Source organism: Phlebotomus papatasi, chromosome 3 (assembly GCF_024763615.1).
Source record: "Phlebotomus papatasi isolate M1 chromosome 3, Ppap_2.1, whole genome shotgun sequence".
Lineage (NCBI taxonomy): Eukaryota > Metazoa > Arthropoda > Insecta > Diptera > Psychodidae > Phlebotomus > Phlebotomus papatasi.
The window spans coordinates 30,356,876-30,382,286 of record NC_077224.1 but is presented as its reverse complement, the minus strand read 5'-3'; the positions used below and the strand labels follow the sequence as shown (position 1 = coordinate 30,382,286).

The following is a 25,411-nucleotide window of genomic DNA, read 5'->3' as shown; positions in this document are numbered from 1 at the left end:
TTTTTCTTTTTTTATATAATAAATGGTTATGGAAGAAAACAAATCTGTTTTAATTCTGAGTTTCCCTTTATTGCATACCATCACTAAGATCACTAAATTTCACTAAATTCTATTTAATTTGAAGCCAACCGCCTATGATGAAACGCAAAATCTTTGGTATGATTGAATCCATTGGATCAGAGAGAGGTATAGTAAGACTTGATAAATATCCACCACTTTAGGGCTTAGCTATTGTGCACACGATTCTCTTTGACCATAGAAAGAAGTTGCAGCATAAGCAGGGCCTGCAGCTTATCCAAAGGATCCATAAAACCACGCTGAAGCCATTTTGGGATAGTGGTGCGGGCATGACTAAATCCCAACTTATTCAAAATATAATCAATGCCATAAGGCTCAATAGATTTACCAGCCCACGATAAAAGACGTACAGTTGGCTCCAAATGCCATGTTCGACAAACAAATTCACGCCAATCTTTCAAGAAGGCCTCCATATCCATTTTATCAATTTTCAACGTCTTTTCCTCACTCACTGTGATATTTGATGATGAATTTGAAGCATTCGACGAAGTTGAGGTACCAGCTAAACCGACACCATTTGCCAAACCTAGTATAAAAAAAAATAGTTTGATATTTTTTTTTCATAGTAAATTCAGAGCAATCTATGATTTTGAAACAATCTTATAATTAAAGATACATCTTAGTAAGCTATAAATACCTATATAAATATAACTTGTACCTTCTTGGAACATTCCAACTGCTGCATCACCATCAGCAACTTTTACAGTATCAGGAGATGTAGTAGATTGTGAAGTAAGGTTTGAATTGACAGGAAGAATATTTGGTGAAGCTGATCTTGCATATCCAGCTGCTGCGAGTACCTTTTCCTTTTCTTTAAGATACGTCGTTATTAGATCGTGCAGAAAAAAGAAAGCATCAGCATCTACTGTCACAAAGATATGATCTTCAAATTCTGTGATGAAACTGCACTCCACCACAGGTTTCTCCTCCTGATTGGACTCCGGAGTTGCAGCTCCTTGAAGATGTTCTGTCTTGAACTGCAACCTAAGACTTGGCAGAGCAAATATCACCTCACGATTATGATTGGGATCTTGTAGCTTAGGTTGTGATCCTCCTACGGCACCTCCAGACCGCACTTTTTCAATTGAATTTGTATTGGGTTCCGGCTTTTCACGTTCCAGCACCGGAAATCGATCTACAGAGTCTATCTCACTGTTGGCAAAAGCATAGTGAAACCATTCATGAAGTGTCTTGAACTGTGGCGGAAAGATTATATTGCGAGTCATCCGACAGACAGTAGCCATTGAGTGATTTTGTGGCTGAGCCCTAGCACTCATTCCAAGACTAAATATTAATGTCTGATTTATGTGCACATCATCAGTATTCTCAATCTGTTGAGCCTCAGTTGCAAAATTAATACATGGATCACGAAGACTAAACAAAGCCCAGGATTTGGATTTAAAGTTAATTCCATGGAAACAAGCTAATGAGATATTATTTCCATGCAATTCCATTGTGCCACCAAGAACTGTTCCAGAAATTGGCACGGCCTCTCCACTCATTGAGGACAAGCAAAATCCCAGGACTTGCTTTAGTGGCTTCTGCCAGTGTCGATGATGCCTAGCTTCTTGGGCACTATGCTCTCTTTGTGTACCAATCCCACTGTCTGTCACAGAGATTGTTCGTTTTCTAAATTGCATCTGACGCCTCTTAAGGCTACTTGTCCTGCCTGCAGTGGAAAATCTTGGCTCCAATGATGAAAATACCCTCTTTGAGGATTTGAATTGCTGTGAGAAAAACTCCTCAAGTTTGTAGAACATCTTGAGTAGATCAGCTGTTGTTGACTTCGATATTAGCACCTGAGTATTTTACAATAAAAATTAAATAAATGATTTATCCTACACCGGAAGCAGAATCCTAAAGTGTTTGGCATTATCAACAGCATATCATTTTTAGACTTCAACATAGCAATTCTTTAGTATGTAATATGCAGAACAGATTTCAGATAAAAGTCCAAATTAAATTTAATATTATCATTTCAAATTATGTGATAAGAGATTATCTTTTTCAGAAAAAAAAATTTCTTTTATTTATATTACATGTTATTCAAACATAGCAAGTGTGTATTAAAACACCTTACAAACAAAGCCTTCTATATATATATATATATATATATATATATATATTAGATGAGATCATATATTCTGTCAGTAGAAGAGGTAAAAAGTTTGGAGTGGTATATCTCAGCTCCTGATGAACATAATTGGATGAGTGAACTATTGTTGGAAAGCTTGGTTCATTAGCTTTCAGAATCTGGTATATGTAATTGGCTATGGGTAAATCATGGTCATCCAGAACCATTTATGTCGAAGAAGACACTTTTTGCAGCGTCATTTTTGACCATCTAGCTGGGACCAGGAGTGACCCACAATTCTCGCACTTGGACTGTTCGTTAGAGGAACTCAAAGGGTATAATTTGTAGAAGAAACTTTTTTTTTGGACGTCTTACTTTTTTTTATTCATCGACTTTTGCAAGAATTTTAACATTTTATACGCATAGAAAAAGAATGACAGAAATCCTTCTATCTCATTTTCTGGACAAACTAATGAAGATATCGACTTGGAATGTTCTAAGTACTCCCCCATAAGTTGATCTAAGGAATCCAAATATCACATCAATTTCATCCCCACGTCTATCCTTCCCCTCCAGAAACCACTCTTTTAGGATTTTTGTAATTTTTTCCTTGCATGTAAAATGTTAAAATTCTTGCAAAAGTCGATGAATAAAAAAAAGTAAGATGTCCAAAAAAAAAGTTTCTTACCCTTTGAGTTCCTCTAACGAACAGTCCAAGTGCGAGAATTGTGGGTCACTCCTGGTCCCAGCAGTAGATGGTCAAAAATGACGCTGCAAAAAGTGTCTTCTTCGACATAAATGGTTCTGGATGACCATGATTTACCCATAGCCAATTACATATACCAGATTCTGAAAGCTAATGAACCAAGCTTTCCAACAATAGTTCACTCATCCAATTATGTTCATCAGGAGCTGAGATATACCACTCCAAACTTTTTACCTCTTCTACTGACAGAATATATGATCTCATCTAATATATATATATATTTTTTTTTTTTTTTTTTTTTCAAAGAATATGTTTTATTACGGTGTGTTTCCTGGAGTGTTAAGCGCCTAGAGAGAGTAATATCTCTTGGAATAAATTAAATTAAAATTAACTTTTCAATTCTCAATGTGAGCCAATGTGCAATTTGGTTTGGAGCTGAATCTTCTGACCACCAATGGAAAAATTTTAGAATAACTGCAATGCATGCATTAAAGTTAAAAAATTAATAAAACGTACAGATTAAACTAGATCAGTTTATCGTATAGGTGACATTTTTAACGTGAGCAGAATTGGATTGCATGCTAATTTAATACTTATGTTGAGAGATGTTATTCAGTAATTTAGATTTTTTTTTTTTTTTTGGCAAAATATCTGGGATTTCGAGCAACTGCCAAAAAGATGATATGTGAGTGAATTGAGACCAGAATCTCCTCTGTAATTTTTGTCTATAACTTGACTTTATTGATTGTTCTGTAGCGTACATAATTTAGTTTATTTGTTTTAGTGGAATACGTTTTTTGATCACAGCCACTTTTGTGTTCATGTAATGAACTATAACTAATCAAACAATGATTGAATTTTGTGAGAACTTTCTTTTAAATGTTATTTTTAAGAACGTGGTCGAGTAAAAGCGGTCATATCACTGTCTGTGGGCTTTCTTTTTTTTATTATGCAACGTTATTATGAAAAAAAAATTTACACTAAAACGACAACGACGAAAAAGGTAGATGGCATAATCTGAGCAAAAATGATATTGGGACGAAATATAGATATAAATGGCCTCTATAATTATACCTAAATAATCATCAAGATTGATTAAGAGGGTCAGATCCAATATACACCGTGTTACACTATATATGAAAATTATAAAGAAAAAATTATTGAAGGCATTGTTCGTGAAGTTTTATACAACTTTTAATGAGATTAAAATCAGTTAATCAGTTAATTAAAAAAAATCCATCTGACTAAAGGCAATTCAAGTGGATAAATTTAGTTCATTGCATCTGTAACATAGTAAAATGAGAGATGAAAATCAAATAAATATTTCACATATTTTTTTCATAAATTACCTGCAACTGATCCCAGCTTAAATCTCCATGAATTAGTATTACAGATGGTTTCTTAAGTCTTCCATCGGATGAACATTCTTTTGAATTTTCCCATTTATCTTCCATTGCAGCGTTAAGAGAGCTTATCCTTGTCATCAAAACACTCGTTCCCATATAATCTAATCTTAGTTCTAGAGCCAATAGTTTGACACTCATAATGTGATGTGGTTGACATCCTGGCTCTTCCTGAACTCGCATATGTGTATCAATTTTACTTAGTTCAATTGTTCCACCCACAATACCACCCTTGGCGTCTAATGTGGAACTACCTAGGCCAATGCCTATGTACATATTTTTATGCCCAGTACTTCCAATACTTAGTCGACCATCACTTTGAAAGGCTTTCGTGAGCCAAACCACATTTCCCATCACATTGCCCATATTCATCTGGACATTCAGCTTCTTAAAATTCACCGCAAATAGTACAAGAGTTTCCCATGCTGTTACTTGATTGGGTTCTGACGGAGATGTGTTGGAATCCAAGCTAGAAGATTTTTCCATATCTTTCAATTTTACCCCAGACGACTTGGATGCCTCACCATCAAAATTTAAACGCAATTTTTCCTTGAGCAGAGGACTTCTCTCTGAAGACGAACCACCAACACTTTTTGTATATGCCTTACCCTCATCAGACGGTGTGAAATCCAAATCACCAGTACTAGTTTGGTGAACACTCAAATCACCCAAAAACAGTCGCCTAACTATACTGTGTCTGTACCAAGCCTTAGGGAATGCAAGAATTTCTGTAAGTCGTCTCATATCATACTTGAATGATGCACTTCCAATATCTACAATTGTTGAAAATCTAATTATCGCTTTTTGATCAGATTTTTTGTTTGTCAATGACTCATAATTCACTGTACGGGAACGTGTAAGATGGAATTTGACAAATTCCACATTTATACTCAACGAATCTTTACGTTCACTATCAGCTAAAGGTGAGAACTGCGCCTCTTTAATTCCACTTTTCTTTCCTCCATATGGATGAAAAATGTAGACATTGAAATCTGCCAAGCATCCTGTTACACTTAATCCGCCTCCAGATGAAGCTTTAGCCTCATGTTCTGCACCACTTTCCTGCCTCTTTGAACTGAAAACAATATCCAAACTCGGTAATTGGAGCATACACTCGACTCTGGATACGGGAAGACAGGAGAATCTAAACGTTGATGGTTGCATGTGAAAATAAACAATGACATCCACCGGGAATGAAGCATAAGCAACATAATTGCTTTGGAGTAGATCAATATTTACAGGATTCGATGGTGCTATGAGACTGGCTTTAGGTATTGGCTCAAGAGTTTGCTCAAGAAATTCTAGAATATGTGGTGATATGATAGTTTCCTCTGGAATACTCTGCAGTGTCATCCAAGCGAATAGGGATGCTCTTTTGGAGCCAAACCTTCGATTTGTACCAAGATTATCTGTTGTACACAGTCTTGGGGAGCTGTCGTCCGGAATAGTCTTTGATTGGTAGTGGAGCTTCACATCAAGTCCAGGAATATGAAAAATTGTTAGTTCTGTGAGAAGTGTATGATTAGCATTGTAACGCAACCGTGTCTTATCTTTATTGCGCCTAGATTGCACTGGACTACCCCAATCAGTTCCTGTACTCCTTTCTCTTTTGTGATGTCGTGAAGAATTGAGAATTGTACTAGTTATTCGATCATCAGGCTCTTTGGTATAGAGCACACACTTTCCTGAATTCACCAACACCTTAATATCTAATTCAAAGTCAACATTCGGCTCTTGTTGCTTAATTGGATAACTCGGACTCTTTTTCCTCAATTCCACTTGTTCTCCATCAATTTCCAGCATGTGATGAATTTCTTGCATTGAACTATCATAAGATGGCCATTCAATATCCCCACCCTCATGAAAATTCATCTCGGAATCAGCACTGGGTAGTGAAGATTGACGCATTGTATCGGTAAAAGTTACCCGCGGCCCTGTTGGAATACGCATTTTTAGCGAAGCACTCCTCGATGGCCCAGAATGTGGTGAACTGTGAAGACTACCGCTGTCAACCTCTATACCACTCACATTTTCCACCACTCCAGTTTCACCGCATTCTAATAGATTATCATTTGTGGGTGACTGGATGACAAAGGATCTTGATCGATTGGCCGCCTTTAGCATGGACCGACGCATCGAAGGACGTTTCCATTTCTGCAAAAAGAATTACATATATTGAGATTTTTTTTTTTCAAAAAAAAAAGTAATCACAAAACTGAGAAGTCTTTGGAAAAAATTAATAGAAAAAAATGTAAAAAAATTGTTTCATCCTGAAATTACGACGGTCTAACTGTGTTCAAGTTTTTAATTAATAAATGGCCCTTCCACAAAGAAAAATCCAACTGTTTGCCAAAATTGACGGTGAAAATGGTGATAAAGATACATTTTGTCAAATAAATTCGGACACTTTTGAGATAAATGACTTTGAAAAAGAGCCAATTGTCTGTAAACTCTACGTGAGTGCCTCCAAAAAAATTCATGGTAATTTACCAGAATGACATTTTTTAATTCATATTATAGAATACTGAGAAATACATTTTATGCTTCAGAATCTATATCAGGTCAGCAGTCCAGACCCCTAAAATCTGCTGGAGATTATGACTGTCTCATGCAAAAAATTGAGAAATTGAATAGCAAATTGGATAACATTCATAAAGAGATTAGTGAGAAAAAATCAAATGTTAATGTTCACGGGCAGACAATATGGATTACTGGAGTTGAAGGTCTTAATAATTTAAATCTTGGTCATATCCAGACAGAAAGCAGACCAGTGCAAGAAAATTTTTCAACCAATGTCACGGAAATAAAAGAATATGGCATAAGCTTTACTCAGAAGCCAGAAGAAACTTTGCAATCACATGGTAAAAAAAACATTGGCTTTATTTATTTTAACTTTGCTAATAATAAAATTTATAACTTAAATTCCAGGGTTAGATTATCTTAATGAGACCTACGATAAAAGAGCTATGATCAAGTCCGATGATTATTTGAAAAGCAGTTCAGCAGGACGTTTGTCTGTAAATAAAAACGACCTCGAGCAAATGAAAATTACTGATTCAAGTGCATTTATCAAAAAAGAATGTGGAGATATTGAACTAGGAGTAGATGAAATGCAAAAAATTTCTATATCTTGCGAAACAATGTCTAAAATTAAAAGTGGACCACCAGAAGAACTTTACTACTCAGACAGACGTTCATCCATTCCAACGGTAGAGCCCGTAGAGCTCAATAAAATGCATCATGATGATAGAAAATCAACTATGACTATTAATAGCTTCTGTACTAATTAAAAATAGTAAATAAATAAAAATGTCATACCTGTATCATATCACGTCTGAAATACTTGTAGCATAGTGCCTGAAGCTCCTGCAGACGTTTCTCTTCGTGAGCTATAGTCTTATATGAAGCACCCAAAGTTCTAAGATCACTGATAATCTTGAACTGTTCATTCATCTCTTTTTCCATCATCATGGATCGCTTTTTGGTATCAATTGTAGGATCAAAGACAAAGGCTGGTAGAGACTCCATAAGGCTTCTTTTTGACTGTGAGGAATCTTCTTCAAATTTATCTTCTGTTTGATCAGCCTCATCACTATCAGCGCTCTCAACAGTTATTGGTTCATCTTCTTCTGATCCAGTCAGCATGGTCAATGTGTGTCCAAGGGCCGAAAGTTGCTTCCCAATATTAACGTCCAAGTGAATATCAACACCTTCCATTTGCCATGTCACATTGAGTATCCATTTGGCATTCTCCAAATATTGCTTGGCTGCTATTGTCCTTGAACACACTTCATATGTTCCTTCGGACACCACACATAGATTCATGATACTAGCATCATTCATATTTGGCTTCCAATCATCCAGGGATGTTTCGAAATCATCAGCAAAGCGCAAACAGAGCCCAATAAAGCGTCCCTTAGACACTAAAGATCCAGAATTACATGCTGATATAATGGTATTTTCTAGGGTAATTACTACAGCTCCATGAGACTCAAAATCCTGAATAGATCTTTGGCCCCAATTAGTTGGTGGTAAGGGGTTGAGCGGTAAACAAATGCCCATGTCTTCTACCGTAAGTTGGAGGAACAGTGTAGACAAATTTGGTGTACTGAGATGCTGACTCAATTGCCCAAATGGTACCTTCTCAAAAACTTGTTGAGTTGCCGTAAGAACCTCCTTATTGAGATTAGCTCGTTTTTCAGCCCAATATTCATAGGCATTTTTATAGTTTAACCATACCAATATAGCCTTATCAACAGCTACTGGTTGAATGTAGATTAAAGGACGTTTAAGTGTAATCAACACTAATTCTTTGTCATCATTTAACATCTCATCTTGAAATGCATTTCTGAAACCTATTGTAGTATTAAAGAATGCATATTGCTGAAATTCCGGTTCAGCCTCATCGAAAATTACATTCTTAATTATTTGTCCTAAGGACAAATTGAGATCTATCTGGGCTTTCCCAAATAATTTTGTGCTCGATCCTTCTGCAAGATTTTTTACACGATTTGAAAGATGCAAATCCAACTGTCCCGTCTCAAAGCGAACTGCAGAGTTACATGGTGTGGTGGCTGTTAATTGTATTTGCTTTACACGAATATTAAGTGAAAATAGAATACGTTTTAGAGATGATCCATTGTCTTCACTATCTTCTAGCCATAGAGGAACGGGTTTCTCACCTCCATAAACTTTCTGAACTACCTCATTGACCTCCTTCATAAATACCTTTTGCACGAATACCAAATGATTTAGCAGATTGGTGGTTAAACATCGCTCAAAGACACCAATTTCTGCCGATGCTGATACATATCCACCCTGCCTGAGGACAACACCATCAATCGGCACATCCTGCGGAGCATTTTCTGGCACATACTCCGCACTCACATGAATAGGAGGCAGTGCAATAGATGCCTCCGATGGCAAGTTGGCTTCACTCGTATGTATTTTCGTTGTGAAACTAAGTGAATGGCTAGGGAGATCAATGGTAAATTTAGCCTTACTTCCTGTCACACCTGTTGATGACACATGATCCATCTTATACTGAGCCTGTAACGATGGCAACAGAGCTGCCGTCACGGATAAACTCTGTAAAATAACATTAAATTGCATCACAAGTGGCTGAATGAGAGCACTTCGAGTATTGGCAGCCTTAGAACTTGTCATAGGCTTCCTGGATTGTTTTTCTTTTGCATCTTTTGCTTGTAAGGGAGAGTTTGGTTCATCATTCTGTCGAGAAAGCCGTGCTGAAGATCTCGTGACCCTCAATTCTTGCAATGTGGATGATAGTTGTTTGGAACTTCGTGTCATCATTCCATGTAAAGCAACAGGATGCTGCGGAATGTCTATATTAACAGGTCCAATCGATAATAATCCGCTATTTTTATCCTTACTTCGCCTGGAAATACTTGAGTAGAGAGTTTGACTCTTTCCAACAGTCACTTTCACAACTGTTTGCTGACTTGGTGCAACGCCCTCCAATAAAACAATCATAGCACGTCCAATATGCCCTGTAAGAGAGCACTCTAGAACTGCTGGACGTGACTTCTTTCTCCATGTAGCACTGCTCTGGAGTGCTGTAATTTCAGCTTCAAGTTTCAAACCACTCAGAGTTGCTAATAGTCTAGTACGATGTATCCTGGCAACACCAAACACCACTAATCTTGTTCTTTCATTCGCCATAGTTGATACAGTAGGAACTGGTGTTCCACTGCCATCTCCATCCTCTGCTTCACCTCTTTGACTGTTTTTCCGATCAGCTGATATATTATTTCGACGAATGGATTTTAAATGATCAATTGCATCTGGTGAAACAGATACTCTGTGACAAACAGTTTTCGTTTCTGGCATCGTAGCATACAAATCCAAAAGATGATAAATTGTTTTCCAGCATTTGGGTGTTATTGTTGTAAGACTATTTGTAGCAACTACTCCACCCTCAAATGATGATCGTCCAAATGGTGCTGAATAGTCTACAAAAGCTTCATTCACTAAAGGACCTATTGTAATTAATGTTAAAGATGTGAATTTTGATTCCACGTCACCAATTTTATGAAAATTATATAACAAAGTTTTACAACTCTTACCACCATATGAGCTCGATGCACCACCAGCAATGGAGTATTTAGATTCTACTGGATTTCTTTGCAATACAGGATATGCCTGCTCAAACGCCGAAACTGTTGTTGGACTGATTTTTATTGGTGTAGACACAGTTTCTGCTAAATTGATGTAGCCCAATTTTCCTTTCACACTCTTACTCGTCGATCGCAACTTTTGTGCAAAACTTTGAGGACGATTACGGGCACTAGGAGATGGTGTTAAAGGTATAAGAGGACCCAAAGATGGCAAGCGAGTCCTAAATATAATTGATATATTAGATACTTCCTTCTTAACTAAAATAAATAATTTTTTCATTTTATAAAGACGTTTTTGTGCATAGATTTAGAAGATAGGACAAAGAAAAAAGTAGGAAAAAATAGAAGCACAACAGGCAAAAATTAATAAAAAAAAAATTGCATAATAATTACCTGCTTATAGAATGTCTAATTAGATAAGATTCATTGAATTTGTCATAGTGTTCATCCATCATGTTGCTATCTATTTGAGATATGGGTTCATGAATGGATCCCAAAAGTGTGGGATCATTAATCTCTGATGCTAAACTTGATTCATCCTTAATAGGAACACTTCGTTTTCCAGTTTCAGGTTGCTCTCGCAATTCATTTTGAGCTTCCTTGACATTCTGGTACATATTGGTAATCTGATGTAGTAGTCTTAAAAGGGGCATATTGACTTGCTGCGAAATATATCGAATATTGAGACTGAAATTTATCACTGTACTTGTGTGCTTCTTTAGTTGACCGCGTGACATATAGAGTATATTTGGATTGGTGTCATCTGGGAAACCATCAGTCATTTTCAAAACTTCAATTTCTAATCCAACACGTTCACACAGAAATGCTGGAGTTTCCGGTGGCATTGTAAGAACGAATTTCCCATTAGCTAAAAAATAATTATAATAAAAATATAAATATATTTAAAAAAAAAAAAAATTAATTGTTTTATATATATTAGATTTTTTTTTTACATTTTTTCCCAATTTTTGCTTTTGGCTTCTTGTCACTAGCTTCAGAGACAACGATATCAATCCTCAGTGTATCAAATGATCCCACCAAAGACAAATTCGTTCCAAGACTGTCTAAAGATACATCTGGGTTGGAAATGTTATTCACCATTTGCTGTGGCATGACTCCTAGGCACGACAACAAAGGCTCAAAGATTAGATGAGCATCAAGAAGACGAACGGAATCCTGAACATATCCATTTGCCGATTGCACAACAATTGGTCGAACAGGTGTCGATGGTCGATCGTGAAATTTATCTTTAGGAATATTTTTATCACTTTCATGTTGTTGTTTAGCCATCCACGAGTACAAGTCTTCTTTGTGATTTGGCGGTGGACTCCAAGCCTTCTCTAGGGAATCAGATGAACTGCAAATTGAAGGTAGTGATCCATCACAAAGTGTTCCATATTCTATTTGGGGCTCTTGTTTTTCAACAAATCCCGAAATTATTGGAAACATCTGTATACTGGAATGTCTAGTGGACGATGGTTGTGTTTTTAATGATTTCTTTCTATTGCCCTTTCCTGACTTTAGACTCGGTGAAGTATTTACTGAATCTGACAATTTTGAATTAGGCACAGATGTAGCAGCACCCATATCATCGGGTAACTTAATAACTGCAAGTGAAACCAAAAAATTATTAATAAATAAATACTAACTCCAACGTTATAATTATTAACAATATAGCTATTGATAAAGCATTTTATGGACAGAAATTCACAGAGATAAAAAGCAATGAATGGACATGAATGGATTTAAATTTATTACCATTGCGATGAGGTACCACACCTTGACCCAGAAGCATTGTACGTTCTGTTTCTTCCGAGTCATTTATAACACCCATGGGATATGTTTCAGTGTCCATATCATCCACATCATCACAATCCTAGAATGTGCAGCGAAAAGGCAGGTAAGCATATAAGACAACCCCATAATAGATTATGTTACGTTTATAGATTTCTCTGACAAGTGCTTTGTTTTTTTTCTTCAGACTCTAATGAGCGATGCAGAATTACTTTTAATTAAAAAAATATATATAAGTATTGTTTGGATAGTAAAATAACATTTTTAGCCTTTTAACAAACGTAATTGAGCATTCGCAATTAGAGATTACCTATACATTTCAATATTTAACAAATTTAAAAGAAAATTGTAAGAAAACAAACCAACAAAAAATTTGTTTGTTCTTTAAATAACATGTTCAGTTTAAAAATTTAAGTTTGGATTTCATTCACTTTGAACTTATTTCAAAGAATTTTGCAGAGTCAATTGCTCTCATTTAGAGAGTGTTTAGTTGCCAAAGATAAGAAAAAAAGACACAAAACATTGAAATGTATTCTACAAGTGAGTAAATATATTTTTGAATGTTTCTGTCAACAAAATCAAGAAAATTTAATTTTCTTTTCAGACATAATAGTATATAGAAAATATTTATACATAAAACGTATTCCTACCACCATTTTTACATAATAATAATAATGCAGCAACTATATGCGGCAGAAGCACATAGTGGAGGTGGACATGAGAGATTAATATTTAACTGATATTGAATTTAATGGCAACTTACCAAAAACTGACTCACTACTATCAAAACTCATACTATCATAAGTAAAACTTTCAGTCTGAAAAATCATATTGTTACATTGTAGATTACATTTCTATCATAATATGTTCTATTGATAGAATATAACTATATTGATTTAAAAAAAAAACAATAACAATTTGCAAAGTAATTTGTGGACTTTAATACATTTGTACTCACCTCATCAAGTGGTTGCATGGAGAATGCCACATTCATGGGCTGAATCAACTTGTTCTTATACTGATGCTCAAACAACATTGGATTATACAATGTGTTCTTCCACTGACGACTTAATACAATTACACCTTGACGTAAAACATTCAACTGAGGAAGATCTTGCTGCTTTAGATTTTCCTCTAGCTTCGCTACTGATTCTTGCAAAATGTACTTTTGCATAATTGTACATAATTGACAACTTGGATCCTCCTGAAGGGTTTTAGACAGAGGTGTCAATTTTCTTGAGTAACGACTCTTCACAGGCCTATGGATTCCTTGAACTTCCAAACCATCAGCCATTAAACTCGCAGTTACAGCTGTTCGTCGCTGATGCATAGCCCTCATCATAGATATAACTTTGATGGCAAACCTATTACTAGGATTCATCCAAGCTGTTATTGCTGGAGAAGCTGTGCTCAAGAGATTCCAATCTAACCGCGTATAGTCAATTTTCCGTGTAATTGGGACCCTTGGAGGAGCAGCGAAATTAAACCACACAGTTTTAAGGTCGATAATGCATGAGGATGTCTTGCCATTATCATTTTTCTTTGCCACAAGACTCTGAAATTTTCCCGTATTTTGGGATAATTGAGGTTTACTTCCACTTATTTCCTTTGGCATATCCTCATCTACCGATACCACTGACTCCTGTTGTTTAACTTGGGATGCCTGCCCTATTTTTCCATTATCTTTATTCCCACTTTCCTTGTCGCGACTCTTATTGAAATCTAATCCAATTATAAACTTCTCCTTGGGTGTGCTTGGCTTAAGATTTGGGGTTACAGGCTTTTTCACTAGTCCAGATGATGACATATTTTCACACATTTTACCTGTATTCTGCGTGGAATCACCAGGTATTGGTGCAACAGAAGTTTGTTGATTTGATTTTTTAACTGACGCTTGAATTTCCACATTGTTATCAGATTCGTTTGATTGCTCTTTCATACGATCCTGGGCATTTTCGGATTTTTCAAATTGTGACCTCTTAACGATTTTCACTCCAATTCCTTCAAGGCCACCCTCAAACATTATAAAACCTAGCCCAAAAGGCTCCAAGGAGGGTTCTTCGGGATATTTTGTACACTCAAACATGGCTCGACTACGATGTGCAGGAATTGCCGTTACAATAGTTTGACTCTCTTGAAGATCACAACCTTCATTCTTTAGTCGCCGTAATTGTGCATGAGCTTTTCCGACATCCACAGTTACAACCAACTCCTCAAGTTGCTTTTCTGAAGTCTCAATTAATACAGGTTCTCCAGGGACACTATCGGGGCGAGATTGTGACGATAAATGCGCCAATAAAGCCCTCGTAGTACCTCTAATTATTCCACCTTTTTTCATGCCGCCTGATCTCATGGTAGGCTGTGTAAATGTATGCATAGAAGCTTTAGTTGTTTTCGCAAAGTGAAATCGCGTGGAAATATTGTCAAAGCAAACAACTAAAAGAGATGCACAACTTAAGTCCTGCACATTATCCAAAGCGGCAAACGAGATCACTTCCTCAACGACTGAACTCTGTATCATAGAGACACTTATTTTCGGTAAAACAATTAATCCCTGTAACTGAGTTGAGATACTCTCTTCATAAACATCGGTAAGAACAGGTCCTCCAGGACCTTGAAGATTCCTTTCAGCTGTTGATCTCTTTGAATTTGAATGAACTTGTGACCAGTAACTAAGTGATTGATCACGTTTCAAAATATTAGCCGCTTCGACTTTCCTCACGCATGAACCATGCAAATAATTAATTATTGTTAGAGGATGAAGTGTAGCAAGAGTTGGTGTTAAAGATTCAATCATCCTGATAAATACATATATAATAATTACCGATAATCATATTTCTTTCTGGGTTAAAAAAGAATATAAATCACAAAGATGTTCTAACCTTTGAAGTCCTTCTAGTAATAATGGAGTAACCATAACATCAGCCTGGCCTTTAAAACGAACAACAATGGAGTTCCTGGTTGCTGTCTCACCTCCAATTGGACTGATAAATTCATTTTCCTCGCCTAAAAATTACGGAATATTTAAAAAAAAAATGTTTCATCTACAAATATTTAACTAAATTGCACTTACTCTCTTTATGTTTTTCCTGTTCATCATTTTTAATCATAATTGATGGATCCCACGGATGGGATTTTGGCATTCCAGTACTTGGTAGACTCGAATTGGTTGGAAGATCACTTCTTGTAAGAATTCTCACCTCACGCCAATTGGAGCATGTATCAAAATGTGGCACCATCTTACCGCCAATGTAAACCAAACCGCCTTCTTCAGTTTGTTGAAATAGAGGTGTCGAGAAGGCATCTGCTCCATAGGGCAATGAACAATGTGACCAATTTGTACATCTAACTTGAGCCAAATGGGTAACATAGCTGGCCATGAGGAGTGGTGAATCGACAATTGGACGATTAATTTGCATATGCAAATTTACAAGAGTTATATCTTCTTGCGACGATAACGCTGATATAAACGATGTTGAGGATAGACTGGGGGAATCACTGGAAGACTCCTGAGAATCCATATGTTGAAAGATATTTTTTTTAGTAGCAAAATGTTAAGCTACATTGAATTTTAGGTTGACATTTTATTATATATATATATATATATATATATAATATAAATATATGCAATATATGCAAATTATAATAAATTATTTTAAAAAAATAATAGTGATATCAATTACACACAATGAATATGCAGAGTGTTTAAAAGTTGGAAAGTTGAAAAATTCATTAATTTATTCATTAGTAATTAGTAGAAAAGGAGATTTGATGTCGCCAAGTCCGCTTGCCATTAACATGGCCCGTTTTTTGCCAAACATTTTTAATTTTAAGCCTCGACACGAATATTAATAATGATAGTTATAAGCGACACAATTATTTTGGTTTCTTAAGCATATTTTTGTTATTTTATTGATAATGGTCGAAATCTAACTGTAGTCTTCTTACATATGCAATTTCAAAAATGATTTTACACGAAGTAATTTATTGTATGTGAGCTATAAATTATGCAATGTTATGCAAATTATTAGCAGTGAAAATTAGGTTTTAAACTTGTGTATTGCATTATGTATTTTTTACTAAAAAAAAATTATCTGGACAAATTCCAGATCACTTTTACATCGAGGTGGCAAAAAGCGTCCCAGAGCTTTGCGGAGTGCTCAAATCCTCGAGATAGAGCTCTCCGTCAATTAGTTTTTCACGTGGTTTTTTGGTGCCTACTGGTCTACTGGCGATTAAATTAATTCGTAAATCACAAAAGAATACCAAAATCGAAAATTAGTAAAGAAATGATTATTCTGGAATGTTCTGAAATATGAGTTACAAGCATACTGACTACAGACAAAAATGTAAATATGAGGAAGATATGTCATTTACGTTTTGATTGATTGAACGCCAATGGTTGAAAAATAAGCCATCTAACGAAATTAATACTTTGTTCTTTAACTCTTTAAGGACGATTGGGTCAGCGGTGAACCCAAACGAAATTTTTCCTAGGGCCATATAAACTTATGCTTTCCTCTGAAAAGGTTGAAAAAAGATTTTTTTCTGACCCAGTTTTTGACCCTCTTGTCCTTAAATGATTAAAAATTAGAGATAGCGTTTTTACTATTATTTGTATGGAATTTTCGACACATTATCACAACATATCCAAAGTATCCAAACATATCCATAAAAAAAAATCGTAGGAGCCCTTTTTGAAATAAGCCAAAACAACATGAGTTTGAAGGTGATGGTGGGGGATAGAGAGAAAAATAGAAAAAACACATCTGTTTTCTTTTTTATTAGGAGTTACCAAAGACCGGAAGTTGACATATTTTACCGTTTAAGCTCCAGGACGGTGACAAGTTGAAAAAAAAGCGGATCACTTTGAGTTCGAACAGTAAAATTGTTGGATTGTTGAAACTATGAATATGGCGTCTAATGACTAGCCAAATCTGAATTTAACGACTGGTTATTTAAGAACGTCAAAAGGGTTTATTGTTTTTAAAAATAAATCATTAGGATCTAATAAAAAAACAGGATAAAATCTTTGCTAATTGTTTTGAATTTTTGTAAAATTATACTTATACTTATTGTAATGCATTTTAATATCAATAGAAATACATAATTCCAGCTCAGACACTCTGCAATTAATCAAACGTTTAAAATAAAAATGAAAGTAAAGTAGATTTTATGTACATGTGCAAATTGATGGTAAAAATCAAGTGAAAAAAATTATAAACACTAAGCACTTTTATCAGTTCACAGACTTTGCTCTAACATCGATACTACTCTTTCACACTGTAAAGGGGTGTTTTTTCCTGCAAAAAGCGTGTTTCTTTTACTCACATCATACACTGGTTTAAAGTGACGAAATTCTGGTCTTGGTGAAATATTGCTAAATTTTCGAAGTGGTGTTGCAAGACCGTGAATTCTTCTCTCGTCTCCGGTCTATGTGTACACACATTAAAAGGAAATTAATGGATATAATGCTTGCACATTTTCGCGAGTGGTATTTTTATGATGTTCAATGATGTAAACATGCAATGAATTTAATAGTAAAAAAAAAATATCTCCCCAAGTACCTTGGAAACAAAAATAAAACTATTACAAAGTAAAAAGAATATATCACTTACAAATTCTGCTGTACTCTGTGGTCTTTTAGGTAAACTTCTATGTTCAGGTGTATTGATTTCATAGTCACTGCGATGTGTTGATAACTTATTGTCAAGATCATTCTGCCCTCCAATACTGAGATCAGATGCAAATCTTTTCTTTGATACTGGCATAACAATATCAGTTGTCTTAAGACTCGAGCTTCGTGATGCATGTATGTCTTCATCAGCCGAAAAGAATGCCTCAGAAGGATTTTCTGATGTTAGAGAAATCGTTCTCTGAACTTCTCCATTGATAGCTTCCTCTGAGATTACATGTGGACTCAGAGATTGCTCAGAATCCGACTGAAGTGGATGCTGAGGTGGTGGAGCAGAGGATGACATTTCAATCGATAAATCCAAATCATCAACAGGTTGGAAATAATCCACAGTCAGCCTTGAATCCGATGCACTTGTCTTTGGTGGTGGAATCTGAAGGCCTCTTGAAGTAACTGTTGACAAGCGTGAAGTTGAGTCCTGCCTAATCGGCCCCGTGTGCACCATTCGTGTATCGCACTGATCTCGCGATCTACCACTCTTTGACGGCGTATCAAGTAGTCGAGCATATGGAACATCATGAATATTTTGTCTATGGAAGACCAACACAATTGCTTTTAATTACTTAAAAAAAATTATAAAATTCATTAAAAGTAAAATTAAATTTTTATAGGCATCAGTATACAAGACATTCTTGGTTTATAGATAGTCTCACCTGATGATGCCGATATTTCTTCATATTTTCAATAACGAGAAAAAGAGAATATATCGCCAGTTTTTCTTTGGCAAAGGTATAGAATCAAAGACCAATTTTACAATGATTAAGCCTTCAAAAAGAATATAATCTTTGCCAAAAATAATTCAATGTTAATTATTGAAATATACTGACCTCGAATTCGTATAAGAAAACCTTCTGCCTTTTCGTTCTCCAGATAGAGGGGACCCCTTTTCTTTCATTTTAGGTAGAGTTTTCTCATGATATTCTGCACAAGATCTTATCATAGTGCTGTTAGGTGAAGTATCAGATTTTGTCACGTAGATACTTTCTTGCCTTTGAACAGGCAAAGGGGATTTTGTGTCTACTCCATGACGAGATCCACGATGATTAGGCTGCCATAGCAAACAATATGATTTAATTTTGCGAAAAAAATCAATAAAATCATATTATTATTATTAAAAGTATGCATTGTTAACATCGCCTTTCGTTTTCAGTCACTAATGTTTAGATTTTGTAGTAAAGCTATTAATTTACATATATGGTATTCATATACACAAAGCAAATAATCTTTTAAATCCTGTTTTGGAGGTAAAAATTATACTTAAATATACAACTAAAAAAAACTAAAACAAAGCATCTCAGCTTTATATAATGCACTAGCATGTTTCTTAGATTCTAAGTATCGCTTAAATTAATAAAAAAGAAACTTACCCTCGTAACATAGTCGTAGCACTCTTGAAGGGTTACAGACTGAAGACTGTAGGGCGGTGTATGAAACACCAGTTGCCCTTCATGCAACAGACTTTGACCAAAACCGTACTCTTTGGGACTGGAATGTATACTAAAAAATATCATGAATAAAAATTATCTATATTGGCATTTTTAATGACATGATAGTATGCAAACGGTCAAAATCCCAAATTCTTAAGTGTCATAGCTACTCCCACGATTGTACCTGCGCTTGCTGAAAGCAAAGGGAAATTTTCTGTGTATCGGGAAATTATTCTACACATTATTATTCATATAATTTCATCCCTTTCAGGATTTTGAACATTCGGGATTTTGGCGTTCGGAATTTTGGCTGCCTCCATAATAAATTATATCTATCTGTATCTGTAATTAAAATACTCACTGATATCGGGCAATATTCACATTATCATGCAAATCTTGAGCAGTAGGTTTAAAGAAGTTCGCACCATTTCTATTGGATCCAAAGAAGGCGCAACCGCCAACACAGCCACATTTTGTATTCTCTACATTCATACCCCATAAAAACCACAATCTCTTGGACTTTTCATCATGTACTTTCAAGTACCTGGAAAATACGAGAAATATTGTTTTTGATTTCCGATGAATTATGTCCAGCGCACAATAACATTTGTTTGTAAATATGTTTTCAAAATCTCCTAAAAGAGCGAGTGTGATCAGTGTGATCACTAGATCTAGGTTTCATTCACTCTCACTGAAATATTAAAAACATGTTTACAAAACAAAAGTTATTGTGCGCTAGGCATTACGGAACAAAAATTCTTACTTGTGTTGGACCAAATGTAAACAGTGCTCCGGAATGGGAAGAGCTGAAGCTGCTTCAATGATAATGGGACCTAGGGAGACACAGCCAACTTCCAGCCATGGATCTTGATCAATTTCCCGATTGCGATCCCTCACAGACGAATAAACAGATGAGAATGCGTCATCCTTTTCGCGTTTGTAATGATGATCGTAATCTTTGTACCTTCGACTAGAGTGGAGATCATCTTTCTCTTTTGATTCTCTTCTATTAATCCCATAATCGACATCTTTTTTGTTCTTGATAAACTGATCTTCTCTCTTAAACAGCACATTTAAATCCTCCTTCTTCTCTGCTTCTTTTCCTGATTGCGTTTGCTGGAATTGATGGTGTGCCTGGAGCTTAGATGACCGACCACTTCCTGTTGTATTTGTGTTACTGTGTGAATTCCCGTTATTATGAGAGAAATGACCCCCAGTAGAAACAAATTGCCGAATGAGAATTGTTGGTAACAAGCCGGTGGTACCAGATTTCACTTGTTGCCCATGTAAATTACACATGGCTATCCGTATAGGTGATATCCACGTGTGTAGAGCTGTTCCACTTTCCACTAAATATAAATCTGTGGCATCAATTGCAACTCTTGTCATTCGATATTTAATATCTTCACAAGATGGGCATCTGTACCGTGTATCTTCTTTGGATTGCGGACACAAATTAGAAGGAATACCGTGGTGACAGTATCTAATAGTTTTTGAGGGCCTCAAATGGTTCTCTGAATCCATTACCAGCATCAGAAAAGTCTCAAGCCCTGTTACTAAGTGACACAATTGTTGAAGTGTTAATTTACCAGATAACTTACCCAGCTGAACCTCCAGCAGCCAACCATACTCAAGTGTGTCTTCATTAAGTGATAGACCTTCATTGCTAAACATAGCATGACCACGCACTTGCACTGCTGATAACAGAAGATGACCTTGTTTCAAATGTTTGTCTTTAGCACTGCGTGGAACATTGTCCGGGATAATGAGGAACGATGGACTAACAAGGACTTGCAATTGAGTCTCTGTAAAATTCTTTGTCATCTCAAAACCCAATCTCTCAATTAGTATTATGGGACATGGAGGATCATTTTCCGTACAGTTTTTAATTAAATGAGCCTGAATATCATGAATTGTGACAGTTACAGTGACCTCAAATGGCCTGTATATCCTAGGATCGAAACGTTTTGGTTTTTCTTCTGTAGCAAGACTCACTTCCGACACAGATTTAGCCTGATCGTCTTTAGCAATAAAAGTAGCTTTTGCTAGTGCAGCATTTTGTGATGGAGTATTGGACATTTTAATATTGGATGTTTCCATATCCGTGAAAGATTGATCTTCTCCAAAAATATTCTCTTTCAAATGAATGAAGTTCCTCAAAACAGCACCATAGGCAAATAACACTGATGACCCAATTTCTAGCTCAACCGTCACTTTATCTGGTGGTAAGGTTGTTGGATCAAATCGTTGATCACTTTGAGTCCACGTAATCACTGGTGATTTTCCCATTTTGGGAATTCGCATTGGACTTAAAAGAATTTCTTCTTTTTCCGGCGTTGTGATATCAGCCTGAGGATCTGGGCCTAGTGGAGGAATCGGATGGTAAATATATTGAATTGCTAATGCAACAATAGGTACCGTCCAACAGTCAATCCATCCAGAATTTCTTAAACATATCCTTCGCCACTTTTTTGACAGAAGATCTGCTCGTTCTTTCACATGCCCATCTCTTGTGAGAATTCTGGCATTTTCATCTAATCCAATGAGAATCGGTCGACTCGTGGAGACTTCTGGTAAATACATACTTAAATCCAGTCCCTCACCATGAATCCAGAATTTGAGAGGAACTGTCGGTGGTAGAAAATCATCAAAGGGCAAATTGAAACTCAAATCAAAGAGATCTCCACAGAAAGCCAGATGATGATTTTCCTGATTCGTGCTGGAACAATCAATCCAATTGTATTCATTGCTGAGTGTTATAATTTCAAATTCTTTTAGGAGTATGCAAAACTTCCACGTGTAAGGAACAAAGTATAAGATATCTGGCCGTGACTTCGATGCCCAGTCCTCAATAAGGTCCTGGAAGAAATCTTTGTGAGAGTATACCACATATGCTGTAGCTTTTGATCCTGTCAAATTAATTAACCATTCCTGATGATCATTCCATCTAAGTGGATAATGAACTTTGATATTGAACTGAAGCGTTTCACATTCTCCCAGACTTCGATACTGCAGACTCGTTGTAGCCTCCACATGAAGCAGCTGCCCAGTTACTTTTGTAGTAAAGCCATCTTGGAGAGTTAACCAAGGAAGAGTAACTTCTAGATAGGATCCAGGTCCAGTTATCACATGAACAGCATTTGTTTCTTTGTTCTTTGAAAACAAAATGTCAATGGTAGCCCTATCCAAAGTACTGAGACTAATTTCAAAGGATTGATATTGGCGACGGTCGCCAGGTTGTGGTGGCAATGTAACTTGCATTGTCTGCCAATCTGGTGGAAAAAAGAACTTAAACAGATGATCCCTTTGTCGATCGGCCCATGGTCCATAACTGAAATCCGTTCCTTTGCCACACTTAATATCAATACCCCACATTGGCGGCGCTGCTTCGACCACATCACCATTTGCTAATGTTAATAAGACAGGCTGTTCAGGAACCACTCCAGCTTCATCCATATAGAAATACAATTCCAGAAGATTTGACATCATTACAACAAAACCTTCCCCCATGTATCTTGGTGGTTCATCTACAAGACCAGTGTATTTAGGGCTAGGTGCTAGAAGAACTTTGGCATTTTCTGCTTTTGCTTTGACAAAGTGCATAAAGTGATCCAGTCTAGATACGGCTGGTTTTGTGCTATATACACAGTGAGCCTCTTCTACGCAAATTGAGAGGGTGGTGGGCGTTAGACGGTTTCCAAAAACAAAACGACTCGAGCATATGTCAATTTTGATCACAGGTATTAAATCTCGCCAGGTTGTCGCTGTCATGGCTTCGGGTCGTGGTTTCTTTTGCCTTTGTCTCGTATTAGTAAACTCCTCGGCAACATCTGCACTACTAGCTGATAAATTCTGTACGTTCATCGCCTGCTCATTAATCCGACTCGCTTCGTCATTTGACATATTTTCCGTCTAAAATAATAAAATCAAAAATTTTAGGAAGTTTCAACAAAAATGAATGATAAAAGCATAAATTATAATTAAATAATTAATTAATCGACTTGCTAAATTATATAATGGGTCCCATCCGTCTCTACCCCAACCCACTGTACCCCGACCCTTACTATACCCATATGAACCGGACTTGATATTTTGGTTTTAATACAAAATATGTATAATTTCACGAATTTGATTCAAGATAACTGAATGGCGTCCCAAACTTCAGCTCTAAAACGAATTTGCATACATTCCGAGTTAGCTCACATTAAGAATCTCACCTACAATAAGCCGGTTAGGATTATCTGTCCCTTTCTTAATGCAATAGTTTTTCGACAAATTAATATTGAAAATCCCTAACATTTCGAGGCAAGAGTTCGTTGTATAGGACCCGAAATTTTGATTGTGTTAAAGTTAGCAGCGGATATAAATAATTTACGAGTATAGATATTGTGATACAAAGTTTAATTATAAATTAAAATAGCAGTGATGAGATGAAAGAACAATCGCTTTCTTAAACTATCGTGGAGTGAATTTATGCTAGGAATAGTTATCGTTAATAATCTAGAGTAAAGCTTAATCCTGTTCATAAAGCCAATCCATTCCACATTTAATAAAGATTACATTATTTGCATTGTCCCTACCATTTAAATTGCAGTTCTTATCAATTTTTCAGGTAGATTAATTTAAATGAAGGGCTAAGTTTACACGAGTGTATACATACTAAACCATAAAGTGTTTTCTCAACATTTTCCTAAATGACGAACAATATCTTTGCTGAGATATCGGACCGTTTATATTTCGGTGGTATTTTTTCCACTCACCGGTATTAGGATAGTAGGTTTGAGCCCAAACGTCTTCTCCAATTTCGAATAGAGATCACAACGATTATAGACATGTAATTCTAGACCATTCAACATAACAGATAGGCGTGTGTCCGAATGGGAGAGATCCTCCGATACATCCTTGGGCACATAAGCTCTCCACCATCTAAAGATAAAATATCCGTCCTGAATGCGAATTGTGTAATCAAAGCAGATATACACGAGATCCCGGAACATGATTTTTCCAGCCAGAGGATTAAGTGTAAGCGATCCAATACGGAAATATGCACCCTTGATGAACAATCTATTTGCCATTTTCGTAATGAAATACCCCACCACACGGGAATTGTAGAAAGTGATGTAGATCACCCAGCAGATGGATGTGAGCAAGGAACATAGAAGCCACACCTAAAATGCCAGAAGAATCGTTCATGAAATAAAGTTTCGAAAGTGTTCCATTTTAAACAATAATCTATTTCTATATCTATATCTATACCATGTTTGAGTCCATTTTAAGGTTCTCCAAGGTAACATGCTGTGTATAATTCCACTGGGCGGCCAGTGGAATACCCAGAAAATCTGGTACTTGGGTTTGTGCATCCATTTTCGCTGGAAATTCTACGCAAATATACAGCTGCAGTGGAAGTATAGTAGACTGTCAGCACCTCTACAATGTGACGCCCCAAAAAAATCAATGCGACCAATATATCATGGTTTTATACCATTCATTTTACACCTTTTATTGCACATTAATTTTAGTATTTGAACATCACCATTCACATTTGGAGTAAGTAATGCGGAAAAAAATTTCTTTCTCTGCAATCTTATCAATTTTCAACGATAATAATGAGTTTCTGCGACGAGCCATTTGCAATGGCGTCACTATCCTCTATCAAGAAAATTTTTCAATACTTTCAACAAAATCTTTAAGATTAACTTCCAGTATTTCACTTTATAATATAGTTTGATGATTTCACAATTGAAATATATTATATTTACGTCATAAACATCACAATTCTGAGCATAATTCACTGTATTTACTACACATTACACAAAAACTTCTTTTCAACTTTTCTTGTACATGACACTGTCTTTTGGTGGTAGTGGATGCGTGCGCAGTTGTCACTCACCAGCTGATTACAAAATTTCTAGGGGAGTGTTAGGATATTAACAATAAAAATTAGGAATTAGAGCTCTGAAAAATGACAGCCCATTAAATTAATTTATTATACGAATATTATATATTATAAATGTAAAATTACACAATTTTTATTTATTTCAAACACTGATACTAAAATTCAAATAAATTTAGAATTTTTAGAAGAATATATTTTCAA

At 35.9% G+C, this 25,411-nt stretch overlaps 2 protein-coding genes across 3 annotated transcripts; one reads left to right on the top strand and one right to left on the bottom strand.

The window, feature by feature from the left end:
* Positions 1-47: 47 nt before the first annotated feature.
* On the bottom strand, positions 48-25,188 carry LOC129807504 (bridge-like lipid transfer protein family member 1). 2 transcript variants are annotated; one of them, XM_055856801.1, is made up of 19 exons: positions 24,571-25,188; positions 24,075-24,482; positions 20,078-23,226; positions 19,676-19,858; positions 19,255-19,384; positions 18,715-18,935; positions 17,811-18,417; positions 17,524-17,625; positions 15,266-15,701; positions 15,075-15,198; positions 13,151-14,990; positions 12,157-12,274; positions 11,352-12,005; positions 10,792-11,266; positions 10,348-10,619; positions 7,580-10,260; positions 4,208-6,415; positions 737-1,877; positions 48-604 (listed from the first exon to the last, which is right to left on the bottom strand). In XM_055856801.1, the coding sequence occupies exons 1-19, from the start codon at positions 24,676-24,678 to the stop codon at positions 225-227; spliced, it is 15,237 nt and encodes a 5,078-aa protein (XP_055712776.1). In that variant the 5' UTR covers positions 24,679-25,188; the 3' UTR covers positions 48-224. The 2 variants fall into 2 exon arrangements, with proteins under 2 accessions (XP_055712776.1, XP_055712777.1); XM_055856802.1 differs by lacking the exon at positions 17,524-17,625 and having other exon boundaries at positions 24,571-25,187.
* On the top strand, positions 6,412-7,587 carry LOC129807583 (uncharacterized). The gene is made up of 3 exons (XM_055856959.1): positions 6,412-6,742; positions 6,811-7,122; positions 7,190-7,587. Exons 1-3 carry the CDS (start codon positions 6,577-6,579, stop codon positions 7,549-7,551), a joined length of 840 nt encoding a protein of 279 aa, XP_055712934.1. The 5' UTR covers positions 6,412-6,576; the 3' UTR covers positions 7,552-7,587.
* Positions 25,189-25,411: the final 223 nt, after the last annotated feature.

What these genes read in the sequence shown, in the direction of transcription:
- LOC129807583 (XM_055856959.1), top strand. Translation starts at nt 6,577, where the DNA reads ATGGCCCTTCCACAAAGAAAAATCCAACTGTTTGCCAAAATTGACGGT. An exon ending in TGCCTCCAAAAAAATTCATG is followed by an intron (nt 6,743 to 6,810) that starts GTAATTTACCAG and finishes TTTATGCTTCAG; the next exon opens with AATCTATATCAGGTCAGCAG. An exon ending in AGAAACTTTGCAATCACATG is followed by an intron (nt 7,123 to 7,189) that starts GTAAAAAAAACA and finishes CTTAAATTCCAG; the next exon opens with GGTTAGATTATCTTAATGAG.
- LOC129807504 (XM_055856801.1), bottom strand. Translation starts at nt 24,678, where the DNA reads ATGGATGCACAAACCCAAGTACCAGATTTTCTGGGTATTCCACTGGCC. An exon ending in GCTACGACTATGTTACGAGG is followed by an intron (nt 18,936 to 19,254) that starts GTAAGTTTCTTT and finishes TTGCTATGGCAG; the next exon opens with CCTAATCATCGTGGATCTCG. An exon ending in ATTAGACATTCTATAAGCAG is followed by an intron (nt 10,620 to 10,791) that starts GTAATTATTATG and finishes AATTATATTTAG; the next exon opens with GACTCGCTTGCCATCTTTGG.